General features: G+C 50.2%; 1 protein-coding gene across 1 annotated transcript in view; it reads right to left on the reverse strand.

The window, feature by feature from the left end:
- The window catches only part of LOC144943176 (latent-transforming growth factor beta-binding protein 1-like), a 105566-nt gene that overhangs the window by 76260 nt on the left and 15713 nt on the right, over nt 1-13593 (reverse strand). The window contains exons 4-8 of the mRNA XM_078870418.1: nt 11128-11309; nt 10507-10683; nt 8602-8835; nt 7210-7538; nt 6820-6922 (exon numbers count right to left, since the gene is read on the reverse strand). Coding sequence (XP_078726544.1) covers nt 6820-6922; nt 7210-7538; nt 8602-8835; nt 10507-10683; nt 11128-11309 — 1025 coding nt within the window. The remainder of the gene's footprint in view (nt 1-6819; nt 6923-7209; nt 7539-8601; nt 8836-10506; nt 10684-11127; nt 11310-13593) is intronic.

Consider the following 13593-nt stretch of genomic DNA (forward strand, 5'->3'; position numbering starts at 1 on the left):
CTCGAGAGGACAGTTTTTTTTTCTCTCCCCCCGCCGCGGACGCGAAACAGCGCAACGAGTCGCGGCGGCGTCTGCAAGTGATAAGTTCCGTCAATAAAGTTGTAGGAGAGCGTTGGGAAATTAATGTTGAGTCTGCTGACCGGCGCTGTGAAAGCAGAGATCCATCAGATCACTTCAAAAGCTGCTGGACTTGTTCTGAGCAAAGAGCAAAGAGCCTGGGGCCCTTCGGTAAGACTGCGGGCATGGGAAGTGGTACAGTCTGCGTCTGCTGGGAATTTATTATTAAAAGATGTGCCAGATGTCCCCCTCTCTCTCTCTCTCTCGCTCGCTCGCTCGTTCCGACGTGTTCGTACGAAATCATCTTTTTCTTATTTTTTCTTTAACTTTGTTATCGTTTCTCAAAAGTATTATTGTTTCACGGGACACAGGACCAGCCCAAAGTGCGTCCCCCCCCACTCCCTCCCCCCCCTCCCCATTCATAACGAGCATGTGGCAGTGATCATCTGCTATATATGTTGTGGTAAACTAGCGGCATAAATTCCACATTCCCATAACAGGGGCGAGTATATCCATAGCACAACCACTGTGTGACTTTCCCCACCAATGTCCAAGTCGATCCTCGACCGGGATTCGAACTGCGACCTTCTTCGCTGTGAGTTGATCACTCGAGCTGCGTTCCCCCCTCCCCCCCCCCCCATTTCACGCCCCACGGGAAGGGATACCCAACCGTCTATTTTTGAAAGCGGCGAATTCGAACGCAAACTTTCAACAATCCAAACACAAGCAAGTATGTCTCGTGAAGTCATCCGTGCGGCGCTTTGAGTGCTGTCCCCCTTGTGATCTTGATAGGTTTTCGCCTGGTGACTTCGTTTCACTGCCACGTGCATGCGAAAGCGCTCGTTAAAGCATTCCACGTTCATTTCGTTATTTCGTTCAGGATAATTCTCATTAACAAGTGCGACCCGGGCCACTAGTCTTCCAGCAGAGGTAGATGACTGCTTTGTACAATCTCAATTCGGGCATTTTTCTAATTTGGCAAATGTGGAGGCTGTTGCCGGAACACGATGGCTTACTCTCAGGTCGCCGGGTTCATCACGCCTCCGATTAGCACGGTTGCTTTACGTACGGTGCGAAAGTCAGTTCAACGTACACACACGCATAGCGCACTGTGCTCACCACTGTGCCATCGCTCCCGACAATAACACAATAAGTGCACACACACAACTATGACAGCCGGAGAATGAACTCGCAAAATAAATGAAATGACACTCAGATGTTTCGATTGAAAGCTTTCGTGACTGCAGGGATTCATATTATCGATTCTTTAGGTAAAGTCACGTAGAAGGGAAATAATAAAATAATAAAAATAAAACATAATAAAAATTCTCACGACGTTTCGATTGCAACACAAGCAATCATCATCAGGTGTGAAAACGACAGCAATCTTCACTTCAGCTAAAATTTTCTTGCTGTAGTTTTCACACCTGATGATGATTGCTTGTGTTGCAATCGAAACGTCGTGAGAATTTTCATAATGTTTTATTTTTATTATTTTATTATTTCCCTTCTACGTGACTTTACCGAAAGAACCAAGAATATGACACTCAGATGCCCTGCGCGGCAGACCGAGGTTATTTGGGGCTGCGTGCCGCCTGAAGGTTGCCCACTTGGCAGCGTCTGTGCGAGACGTCGGCGCAGCAGGAGGGCCAATCAATTAACGCACTTTTACCGTCGTTCGTTAGCAGCGGGGTCACCGATCTCCGACCACTGGACCACATCGTAACGCCGCTGCACGCCACATGAGGACGTGCGTTGAACTCCTTTCGCTAAACCGTACGTAGCCGACTGTGCTAATCGAAGGACAAACAATTGCCGGCAGCGTCTCAGGAATTCACCAGGCTCCTCCTAAAGCCGTCCACTGGCTCACTCGCTGACATCGACATGAATATATAAACATTGCCGATCAACTCTCCACCAGACGGAATAAGGAGTGTCTATTTGAGTCGATGGATGTCCGTGTGAGTCTATGGTGGGTCTCGATCTATGACTATGTTTCCCTACGCGAGTCGATGATGTGCCCTAAACATCGTCTGTCTCACCTCTTCCCGACTGAACAACCGCGTCCAGAGGGATCAACCATTACTGCAGCGGAAACAAACATGAAAGTCAAATAATTGAATTTGGGACCTGGAATGTCAGGACCCTCATGGACAACGCTAAAAGCGAACCGCAATCGTGGCCCCGGGAACTCAGACGACACGACATTGACGTGGCTGCCCTGAGCGAGACTCGGCGGGCAGGGGAGGGGCAGCTCAAGGCACAAGGAGGTGGCTGTACCCTCATCTGGACAGGCAGACAGGAAGAACAACGGCGGATGCACGGAGTTGGTTTCGCCATCGACAATTAACTCATCAGTCAGCTTGACGAGTTGCCTATCGGAGTCAGTGAGTGCCTCTGCGTCTCAAGCTGGTGTGGGGGAGCCAATAAGCCACCGTCATCAGCGGATATGCCCCGACCCTTGACGCCGACGATGAAACTAAAGCAGAATTCTACGCCAGCCTTGACCAGGTCCTTTCTACCGTTCCTGTGGGAGACAAACTTCTTCTTCTCGGTGATTTTAATGCCAGAGTTGGAACCTCTGGAATAGAACCATCGGCAAGGAAGGAGTCGGAAAAGTGAATTCCATCGGCATCCTGCTCGTGACTAAATGCACGGAACATGGACTCATCGTCACCAACAACACCCTGTTGCACTAGGAAAAATAATGATACAAAACATCATTGGAACATCCGCGATCTAAGCATTGGCACTTGATCGATTACGTCATTGTCCGTGCCCGGGATGACACAAATGTATGATTCACCCAGGCTGTTCGAGCAGCTGATGATTGCTGACGGATCATCATCGACTCATCTGCTCAACCATGTCCATTAAGCTGGCTCCTAAACGTCGACGGTCTCAAGGACTCGATTAAGCAAGACCTCTTCCGCCAATGTCCCAATGGGAAACTGTCAAACTTGAATCACCACCAGTGGGAGAATGTGGGCAGCGCTTGGGATGTCTTTAAGTCCACCATCATTGACACCTGTAAAGAAGAGACACTTGGAGTCTCTACCAAGAAACATCAATGGGTGCACCACCACAGTTTAGTCCACCGGCAGGTCACTCGTGGTGGGGTATTGTGGGTAATTCCCACCTCTTCCAATAGACCTGACGTGGAAGAGTAGGCTAAAAATAGACGACGTACTGTGCACGAAGGGTATTTACTGTTCATGTATTGTTTTGTCCCATTCGATCCGCTCGTGAAAATGCAACATTGGCATATATTTTGTATGCATTTGTAATCATCGATTCTTGCACGTGTGTATCAATACATGTGTCACGAGAGTAAGAATCACTTTTAATCAATGTATCGATATCCGCCATGATCTCTCCACTGCTGGATGAAGCTCAACCAACATGAATCTATTAACGGATGCATTGTTTCATTCCCGAATGGCTCATGCAATTCTCACACCGAACATTAGACTGGCGACCTGGTCGGTGGTGCCGTCACAGTCCACCTTCTGCTTCATCATTCCAGACACTCAGACCGATAGAACACCACGGCACAGCCCCATCACGGCGGTCACGACTCCAAGTGTGGTCCAACTGTGAGCGGCTATCCCCCTCGTCTAAGCGTGTCACACGGCCCAGAAATAGATTAGCCACACGGGCCCCAGATCGAGCTCGCAGACTGCCTCGGCAACCCTGGCTTGGCCCAATCTTCAGGTCAGCGAAGCGACCAAATGGGCTATTGTGTGGCCGTGGAAACGCCGCATTAGTGCCACGCAAACTGCCCACCGGGGAAGAGGCAGCACGGACAGATGCACGCGACCCTCTGTAGCTGAACCCAAGCTGCCCAGTTATAATGGATGACGCGACGTGTGCGATGCGCCGTTAAACTGTGAATGGGGTTAACGGCAGCCCCTCGACGCTTTAAAGTGGATGTCTGTTCCAGATGTGCCCGTTGAATAATTCAAACCCATCTGCCACCCGGCAATCGCTGCTGTGCCACCCAGACACTTCCCATTCCGTGCAGCGCACCTCCTCCTTCTCCTCCCGCACTCGCAACAAAACCCCCAATTGTTGTGGCCGAGTGGGTTGGTCCCAGCGACTGGATCACTCACAGCAGGGGACGAAACCCAAGTAACGACCCTCGGCACATCAGCTGGCATCGCGGGCATAACTCACAAATGGCACCGACTCGGCTCGATTGATTCTATTATCCACGTTTACCTGTGGCCTTTAGCTCCTGAACATATTGCCATACGAAAGAATAGGACAGAATCTGTGGACATTAATTGTGGTACCTGTGCGGCTACTTGTGGGAAATAGAATGAATTTTCTGTCACTTCTGGTTACTCGAATCAGCAGAAAGCCACGGAGAACAATATATCTCGGGCGACAAGATAAGTGCGACCCTTTGTGTTGGAGAAGGGCCCATGGGAGTGGATATCGCAGAGCTAACTTCTGAGTTATCCACAGAATAAGGGGCAGCACCTGGATTCGAACCCAGCGCAATGACCTCTGACTCACACGGCCACCTCACGTGTTTCCTGTTTAAAAAAAAAAAACACATATATTTTGTGTTTTGTCAGATTGTTCCGACGACCATCAGTAAAGAAAATGTTGTTGTGTTTTTCATAGCACCGCTTTGGTATTCCGAGCGGAGAGAAAGTCAAACGGTATACATCAAAGAGATCTTCGGCAAAAGCAATTACACTGTTACTCTGTAATTTATGCTCTTCCTTTTTTCTCCGAAGGAGTCAGTCGATTTCTGATCGCCAGGTGTCCAAACAAAGTGGAAATTACTCTCCATGAACCCGTTTCACATCGGATGACGGCGCACGCGACCATGGGTGTCTTTTTTTGGCAAGGTCTCGTAGCAAACCGACAGGGAGGGCAATGCAAACAACTTGGCTTAACTGTCGCGCTCAATTGACCGTGCTTCAAATGAAGTAAAACCCCAAGACAATCATATTTAGCGATCTGGTATCATACCGGTCAACCCATACGATTTACTCCGTATTCTTATACAGGGAAATAGAGTTTTCAGGTCCATACGGCATACAGCCATTTCAATACGGGCAAAACATATGTCTGTTTGTTTGTGTTTCTCCCTTGTGATGGGACCTTGTAGGATGAACGTTGAGGTTTATAAGGGCACGGGGTGACCAATAAGGTTTGTATTAAGGTAGGCACTGATAAGGGGTTGACAGGTATGTGGTATACGAAAATTAAGTGCATACTTGCCAATAGAAAGGAGCTCCATCAAATGACGATAAACAATGGAAATATTATAATTTACAGCTTTTATTTCAGCCTATTCGCTGGATCAAGGTATCACCATGCTCCGTTGGTCGTGGGGGATTGTCAGGCTGTGTGGGAACGCTAGAGCTGGAAAAATAGAATGCAGGGCCTTGTTAGGCCGAAGCAATCCACTGCCTGTGGCCACAAGTACCCCTGTAGGCTGGCACAGTGCCAGTAATAACGTCGCTATTTAAGTCCAAATCCATGGCGGGAGGTAAATTTGCCACCTGCCTTGGTTTTCCAAGGATGTCCTGTTGTTGACAAGGTAGAAGCTGCCCTGGGAAATCTGTAAGTCTTTTTGGGACATGAAAAGTCCTGACTTTTTTTTGTTGCATAATAAGTGTAGTGACATCGCGGATGTCACTGTATAATGCTGGCTTTAGAGAGGCACGGCGTGCGATGTATTGACATCGCGGGCACCACATATATGTGGATGCAGTACCGGCCCTAGAGGGGCTCGGTGAGCGCTGACTGACAGCGCTGGATGGCACCAGGCTCTGCGTGCAGTGCCTACCCCGACAGGATGGGGTGTCAGGGTGACAGCCACGGGAATGGGGTTACTATAGGCCATGGCACTCTGGTTGACCCTAGAGGACACGTGACCGGTAAAGTCTACACAGGGCCCCCAGGTGGGGGCTAGGGGTGGTCACGTGTTAGGGCCGAGATCCTGCTCGAGGGTTCTCGAAGGTGGATATAAGCCGGGTCCCCGAGAGGGACCGGCTGCTGTTGTTCATCCTGAAGAAATCTACGTTTTATGTTTTATGTCCTACAAGAGTCACCAACACGTGGACCTGGATCCAAGCTGGGGTCCGGTCCGTCGTAGCTAGTTCCAGTGTAATTACTGTAGTTAGCCTGGTGGTCCACCACCATAGGTTGTTATCTTGATAAGGGGTAGTACCCCGTGTGTTGGTTTTAATAAATGTGTTGCCTCCAAGAAGTGCGTCTGCGACTTAGTTGAACCCACTACAATAGTGATAGACCAAATTTCGATTTAAAGCTTTCGTGACTGCAGGGATTCATCTTATTGGTTCTTTCGGTAAAGTCATGTAGAAGGGAAATAATAAAATAATAACATAATAAAAATAAAACATAATAAAATAATTCTCACGATGTTTCGGCTACAACGCAAGCAGCCGTCTTCAGCTTGCGTTGTAGCCGAAACGTCGTGAAAATTATTTTATTATGTTTTATTTTTCATTATTTTATTACTTCCCTTCTACGTGACTTTACCGAAAGAACCAAGAAAAGAAAAAAAAAAGTGATAGACCACTCAAGACTGCCCATTCTTGCCCTACCGCACCTCCGATTAGCACGGTTGGCTACATTATGGTGCGAAAGAATCTCAAACATCATACATACAAGGCAAAGCATTTACATGTAGTTCTCCCCACTTCCAGTATTGTCAGATATTATTCTTTCCATGAAGGTTCTTTGGCATGTAAGCTGGTCGGAGGGTGCGACGCTTACCCAGCTTCTCCGGACATCGGTTGCACCGGTCAAGGCCCCAAGCTGCCCCGACGCTCCCACAGCACACCTCCTGCCTCGTGAGGCCTGGCAGAGGCTTCACACACTGTATCAACAACAACAACAACAAAGTGTTTGCATTTAGCTATTGCTACATTTCTGCCCTGCCCTGCTTCTACACATATGTTTAGAACTTTGTCGCGATTCAGCTGAAATGTAATGCAATGGGGTATTTTGTGTGTGTGTGTAAAGTCATTGTTGACCGTCCAAGCCCATTAATACGCTACGACTTGACAACCCAATTTTCAATCGTGCGCGGCTGAACACCGGATTTGAACCCGGGTTCCCAGCGGTGCTGCTCCAGTGCTCTGACAGCGCCGTCAAGACCCCCACCTTGTTGTCTTTGATGTCCACGTAGCATCGTCCCAGCATGGGCGCACGGGCTAGTATCCTGGGCTGAGAAGGATCAGCTCCACCCACAATGGCCTGGTCCCTCTCCTTGTCCCGCTGCTGCTGTTGATGCTGGTGCCCACCCAGCGCGGCGAGCGGGCGGATGCGAGGGCTCGGCAGGGGGTGTGGCGGCCGGTGGGCCTGGTGGTGCGAGATGTTGAGGCCGTCCATGAGGCGGGCCACCTGGTGGATCTGCACCGTGGCCTCGGGCGGGTGCTTCACGTGGACGTTCACCAGGTCCGGGTAGCTGGGCAGGGACCCCGGCGCGGACACTGCCAGAGCGGCACGCGGCGAGAGAGAACGGGCGGCGACGCACCGTCAGCCGAGACAGAAGGTAACGGGCACGCGCAGAGTTTGTGTTGCTCGCAGACAGCGGGGGAGGCGCAAACTTCCATCTATATGCCTCGTGACAGCGCGTTGTGTGACCACCACATGACAGAAGAACAAGGCCGAAGAAATGTTGTACAAGCAATGCACATCTGTGTGTGTTGTTTGACCGTTACATTGCATGTACACTGCTGTGTAAGCTTTGTCTAGACCACCAACTCAATTGGGATTAAAAGTATTTGGCCATCCCCTTCTGATGGCAATGAGACCGAGAGTCAACCAAGAGCACGGTCTATGTGGTGGTCTCATGGCACGCACACACGGGATACGAATTAGAGTCGTGCCCCCCTTGCTGTTGGTGAGGATGAGCACTCCTTTGCTCGTTGTTATTTCTCATTAATTCCAGGCAACACACATTCGCCTGTGTTGGTAGCATCTCTCGTCATTTGCAGAAAGTGTTGGATTCGAATTCCTCGGCCAAGGTTCATCTGAATTCCAGGTGCGGTTGGCGCTGAGACTTTACAAATTTGGGAGTGAGGGAGGGATGAATGATATCGTGGGGGTGGTGTGGCATGCGGGTGGGCGGGGGAGTAGCAGAGCTGGGAGGGGGGGGACACGTAGTTGAGGCGACGTCAAAGATGTCTCGTCAGCTGAGGAGATAAACTGAACTGAAGCTAAACTATTTTTATTTTACCAGGTAAGGCCCACTGAGCTAGAAAGCTCTTTTTCAGAAACGACCTGGCCATGATTATGTATAGCTCAACGAAGTGGTTTATCATCATGTGGAAATGTGTAGCAACCAAACACTCTAAATGCATGTTGATTCTAAATGTGGAGAGAAAACCGGGAGGACCCGGGTAAAAATCTACACGCCCACAGGGAGAACATGCAAACTCCAAATATACAGCAGGCGTCAGGGGTGGGGATCGAACCCACGACCTCATGTATACCAGGCGAGGTAATTAACATATCAACCCCCTTGGCGCCCATGATGAACACGGCCCTCACCCTGCGTCGAGTTGCCGATGGTCGACAGCGGGAACATGTAGACGGAGTGACTGGGCTGACTGGGGCGACGGCCGCCAGAGGCCGCCTGGGCCTCGCTCCCCGTGGCGGCCTGCCCGTTCACATCGTTGGTGAGCGCCGGGATTTGGCAAAACTTTCCCGTGAAGTTGGGCGGGCACCAGCACTTCTCCCTGGCAGCGCACCGCCCGCCGTTGTGGCATGGGATTCCGCAGATCACTGAGGGTGGGAAAGAGATCATCGGTGGCAGGTGGAGGTTTTCATTTCACAGCAAATCGTGGCATCGTTATCATGATGATAATTATTATAAAAGACCATGCCCTGTATATACCGAAGGAAGTCGTACCGAGTTTCATCACGGCGTTTGGCCAATTGAATTGAGGTGAGTTTGGCTCCATGTGGGAGGATACTGGAGTACATAGAGAACACCCACGATGCTTGAGGGGTAACACTCAAGGATTCCTGCTGTTGTTGATGCTGATGCCCACCTTGCAGCCCCGAACCTATAAGGCCTGGTATTCCCAGATAGTCTCCCAACCCCACTGATATTCCAAGATCTGATACGATCAGTACCATTCATGTTGATTTGGTCAAAACGACAGATTGATTTTTCGGATCGAACAATCATTCGAGCAAAAAGTTTATTTGAAAAGGCAGGTGTTATCATTGCAAATGCTACCCCTGGCACTGAGCGCCGAAAAAGAACATTTATGAAGCGATGGCACCATGGGGGAATTGGCGCAGCTGCTACCTCCTCCAATGCAACAGCGAGCGTCCATTGCCGTTCGCTTTTTGGCTCAGAAAATCGGCCGCCGTGTGCGCGCACGCCCGTGTGTGTGGGCTGCCGATGCGGCTGCCAAGATGCGAGATTGCTAGGGGGGGTGGGGCGGGGGTGGAGTGATACGGGGCCAGAAAGATAACACTGCCGCGTGCGTTCATGTCACATGCAGAATAAATTGGCCTGCTACCCCAAAGGTGTCCCCCAAGGTGGGTGGCGGGGTGGTGGGGGGGGGGACGTACGGTTGGACGTTGTGCGTGCCCGCCAAGAGAAATGGGCTCAAGGTCATTTGGGCTTGAGATTTTCACATGCGATGCTCTGCGACGCATCTCGGGCATGCGCGATCCTTCAAGTGCCACGGAGATCTGCCGCTACGTAAACAACTACCGTTGTGTGGACTTCCTGCCAGCAGGCGCGACACGGCCGAGGTTTAAGATTTCACCGTTCAGCGTGAGCGCAACGTGCAACGTCTCCGCACTGCCTGCGAATTAAAATCCAGCACGTGCCACTTAGAAATAAAAAAAGAAAGTTAAATAAATAATCCGCCAGCGGTAAATGACACGGTGAAATTCTGTACCGCCACTGGGGTGGTCTGGATGCGGTTCACTACCCAATGAACAAGCAAAATGAAAAAGAATAACCCTTTGGAGCCCCCGTAACAATTATTAATATTCGCCCAGGAAAGCCTCACTGAGCCTCAAGTTTCTTTTCCAGGACAGTTCTGCATTGGGATGTTAGGGTAATTCCATTATTGAGTGAAAAAACCAAAGCACCCGGAGAAACTTCACTACCCTTACAAGGAGATTACATTAAAATGTCTGCACAGTTTAAAGAGTCTACTGCTGTACTGCCAACCTCCTGACCACATCGCATCCCAAGCCTACAACACCCGTTACTCCCAGCAAGTGTCCTATCCAAGCGCCTGTAACTCAGGTTTAAACCTTGAATCGCTTCTAAAGTTCCGACGATAGCTTTACAGGACATTCCCCACTTGAGTCTACCGTAGTACTGGCCGACGGGGGTCGCCGACGAAACCTGGGCAGTGACCGGCAATGAGTTCCGTGCAGATGTGCCGAGCACGGCAAAGCTGTATGGGCCGTGGGCTCACACACCGACGCGGAAGCCGGATCCGTGCTGCGGGAAGATAGTCTGGCCGTCCTCGGCGATGATGGTGGTGACGTTGCCCTTGGAGCAGGAGGTCTTGCACACAGAGCCGGCGCAGTCCAGCTTGCAGATCGTCGGCGTGAACACGACCTTGATGCGCTTGGGGACTGGGACCGAGTAATTTCCTGGCAAAAGGCAGAGGGATGATCTTTGTCACCAATATCAGCATCATCATCGTCGTCGTCAACGTCATTCCACCAAAATTCATCATATATCCATCATGATCAGCTATGATCATCCACTGCCAGGTAAAGGTCTTCCCAAGAAGTTTCCATTTCTAATTGTCTCGTGATGCAGCAATGTATGTGGCTCCTGGGCTGATTTCATAGATCCATCTCAGTCGTGGAAGTCCACTCGGGCACGTTCCCTCCTGAGTCTCAACCATTTGCCATCATCTGTGCTCGCGACCTGCCGACCATGCCCACTTATTTTTTACTAACAGTCAAAATGAGGATCCCTCTAACTTGCGTAACAACGAAAATCAGCATGCCGACATGTTCACCCACCCGCCAGGCAGTGAGTTTTTTTATGCATCTCAGACCGACGCCATGACCTCAAAAACTCCTCACCGTTCTCGTCACCGGGCCTGGGCACGTACTGCAGACCCAGGGGGTCCCCATGGCTCAGGCGTCCACTGCCCCGGCCACTCAATAAGCGGTTCAGCGCCTGCCGCCCGATGATCCTCTGCCTCACCAGCCTCTGCTGGGGACCCAGGTGAGGAGGTGCTCCACCCTGAGCTGCCTGCCCTTGGCTGGGTCAAGAGGGAAATACAAACGCAAGTTACTAAACTAAAACTTGTATTTTACCAGGTAAGGCCCACTGAGCTCTGTAGCTCTTTTCAGAAGCGATCTGGCCACGATTGATAGCTTAATGAAGTGGCTTGTCTAAACGCATGTCGATTCTAAATATGGAGGGAAAAACCGAAGGACCCGGAGAAAAATCCGTGCGACCACGGGGAGAAAGAGAGACTTGCAAACTCCAAACGTACAAAATGCGGTAGGGCCGTGATCGAACCCACGACCTCCTGCATACCAGGCGAGATTTTTTTTATTGAGGCAATACGCGGGCCCGTTACATCGCATTGTGATGCAAGTATATACCGTCAACATAAACTAAACCGGTTATATAAAGCAGAGGATAGACAGATGAGGAATGGACCCGCTGCCCCAAACCAGGCGGGGTCCCACCGGAAGAGGTACCAGGCGAGGTATTTAACAACTTGCCACCACGACGCCCCCTCGAGTTAGACCAGGGGTGGGTAACCTATGGCCTGTGACTTCATTTTCACATGGCGTACGGCCACGTGAAACCTACCAGTTCAAAACGGTGCCCTCCCCCCCGCCGAGCGATATTTATGGGGACCCCATCTTGAGGGTGAGACTGTCTCGGCCAGGGGTCGGCAACCTGCGGCTCTTTAAGGACTGCCTCATAAAGTTATTTATTTATGACCGCCGTCTTGTGCTCACAACGTGCATTGCGGCTCTTGAAATATTGAGGTGTTTTTTTCACCGAATTCGAAAAAAATGCCTCTTGTTATATTAATTTAGTTTCCGACTCCCTGGTCGAGGAGGAATGAGGCGGGACGTCTTAAATGAGGTTGGGGAAGATTGTGTCCAGCATCACCGAAAAGGACAGTGACCCAGAATCCTGCACGGAGAACCTAGGAGACCTGCCTGGAGAAATGAGAAAACGTTGGAGATGCTTGCGAACCTTTTTAGAGCCCCTCCGCTGACTCTGCCTGGTGAGGCCTGTGAGGCCTAGTGCCTCGTACTCAGCCTCACGCTTGCCTGTAACTGCATACAGATGCTTAATCTCTTTCCATCAACCAAGTGCGACCTTGCTAGGTGCGCACCAACTCGTTTAGTACAGTGCCAGTGCCTGGAGAGGCCTGCGAGTAGATCTTAGTACAAGGTTGCAATTCCAGCAACGGGAGAAAGCCTGGGAGCCTATCCCGAGTGCCACTGAGCCTCACAACCTCACCACCTCAGTGACCCTGCTCAGCTTGTGCTCCCCAGACCTTCAAACCCTGCCAGCTGCACAACTCTGCTTGGTCTGTGCCGAGACCACCTTCGAACCCTGCAACCTTACCACCTCCACACGCCGTTGGGCTTGTGACAATACCCCGCAAAGTCTGTGACCTGTGCAGTCTTACTTGACCCCGTGCCCGAGACCTGTGACATTCAGATCACAACCCTTCTTTCATGACTGTGCATCGGCATCTGCTGGACTTTGATCATTAGCCATTAGGACCGTGTTGATCTGGTTGCAACCTAACCGAGAACCTTTGCTGTTTAAAGTTGATCTTGTCTAATTGACGAATGTTGTATTGTATTGCCCTGCAACGCCCAGAAAGCCTTGAATATGTCCCTCGTGTTGCTCGTTGCGAACCCCAGTATTTTATTTGCTTGGACTATCGTCCTGGCAGCCCTGCAGTTTGAGATGAAAGCAACCGAGACTTTGTTTGTTTAACTTGCACTTTTGCTTACTTTCATTTGGAACGGTGAGAATTCTCGTGTTCGTTGGTTGCTGTTTGATGTGTCTGCTGACTCCATCTCGTGTTCATCGGTGGCTGTTTGCTGTGTCTGCTCTCATGGACCCCCTGCTGACTCCATCTCGTGTGAGTTTGGGCTTTTCGGAGTTTCTCCAATTTGAGCCTTTTAGAGGCGACAGCCTCAAAACCTGATTCGACCCTCACATGGATGTACACTCAGATCACTGCAGACAAAATAGTGGAATATTTATAGGTGAACGAATGATTGAGCAAATATTTAGGAAAGCGTTTGTTTTATTTTACTATGACCACATCAACAATGAGATTCTGGAAGAGACTAATGCGAATAAAATGTACCATTATGCCGGACTTTTTGACCGAGCAGAATTTCATGAAGTTGCCCGAGCTCTCACTAATAAATACACAGATATAATAAAAGCACAGGACATTACATTAAAACAGATGTAAAGCGGCGTGAGCGGGCACGTCGTGTTTATTTGTTACTCGTCACCCGGGCTCAAGTTAGCAGCGGTGGTTAAAACCT

Source organism: Lampetra fluviatilis, chromosome 30 (genome assembly GCF_964198595.1).
Source record: "Lampetra fluviatilis chromosome 30, kcLamFluv1.1, whole genome shotgun sequence".
NCBI classification, from domain to species: domain Eukaryota; kingdom Metazoa; phylum Chordata; class Hyperoartia; order Petromyzontiformes; family Petromyzontidae; genus Lampetra; species Lampetra fluviatilis.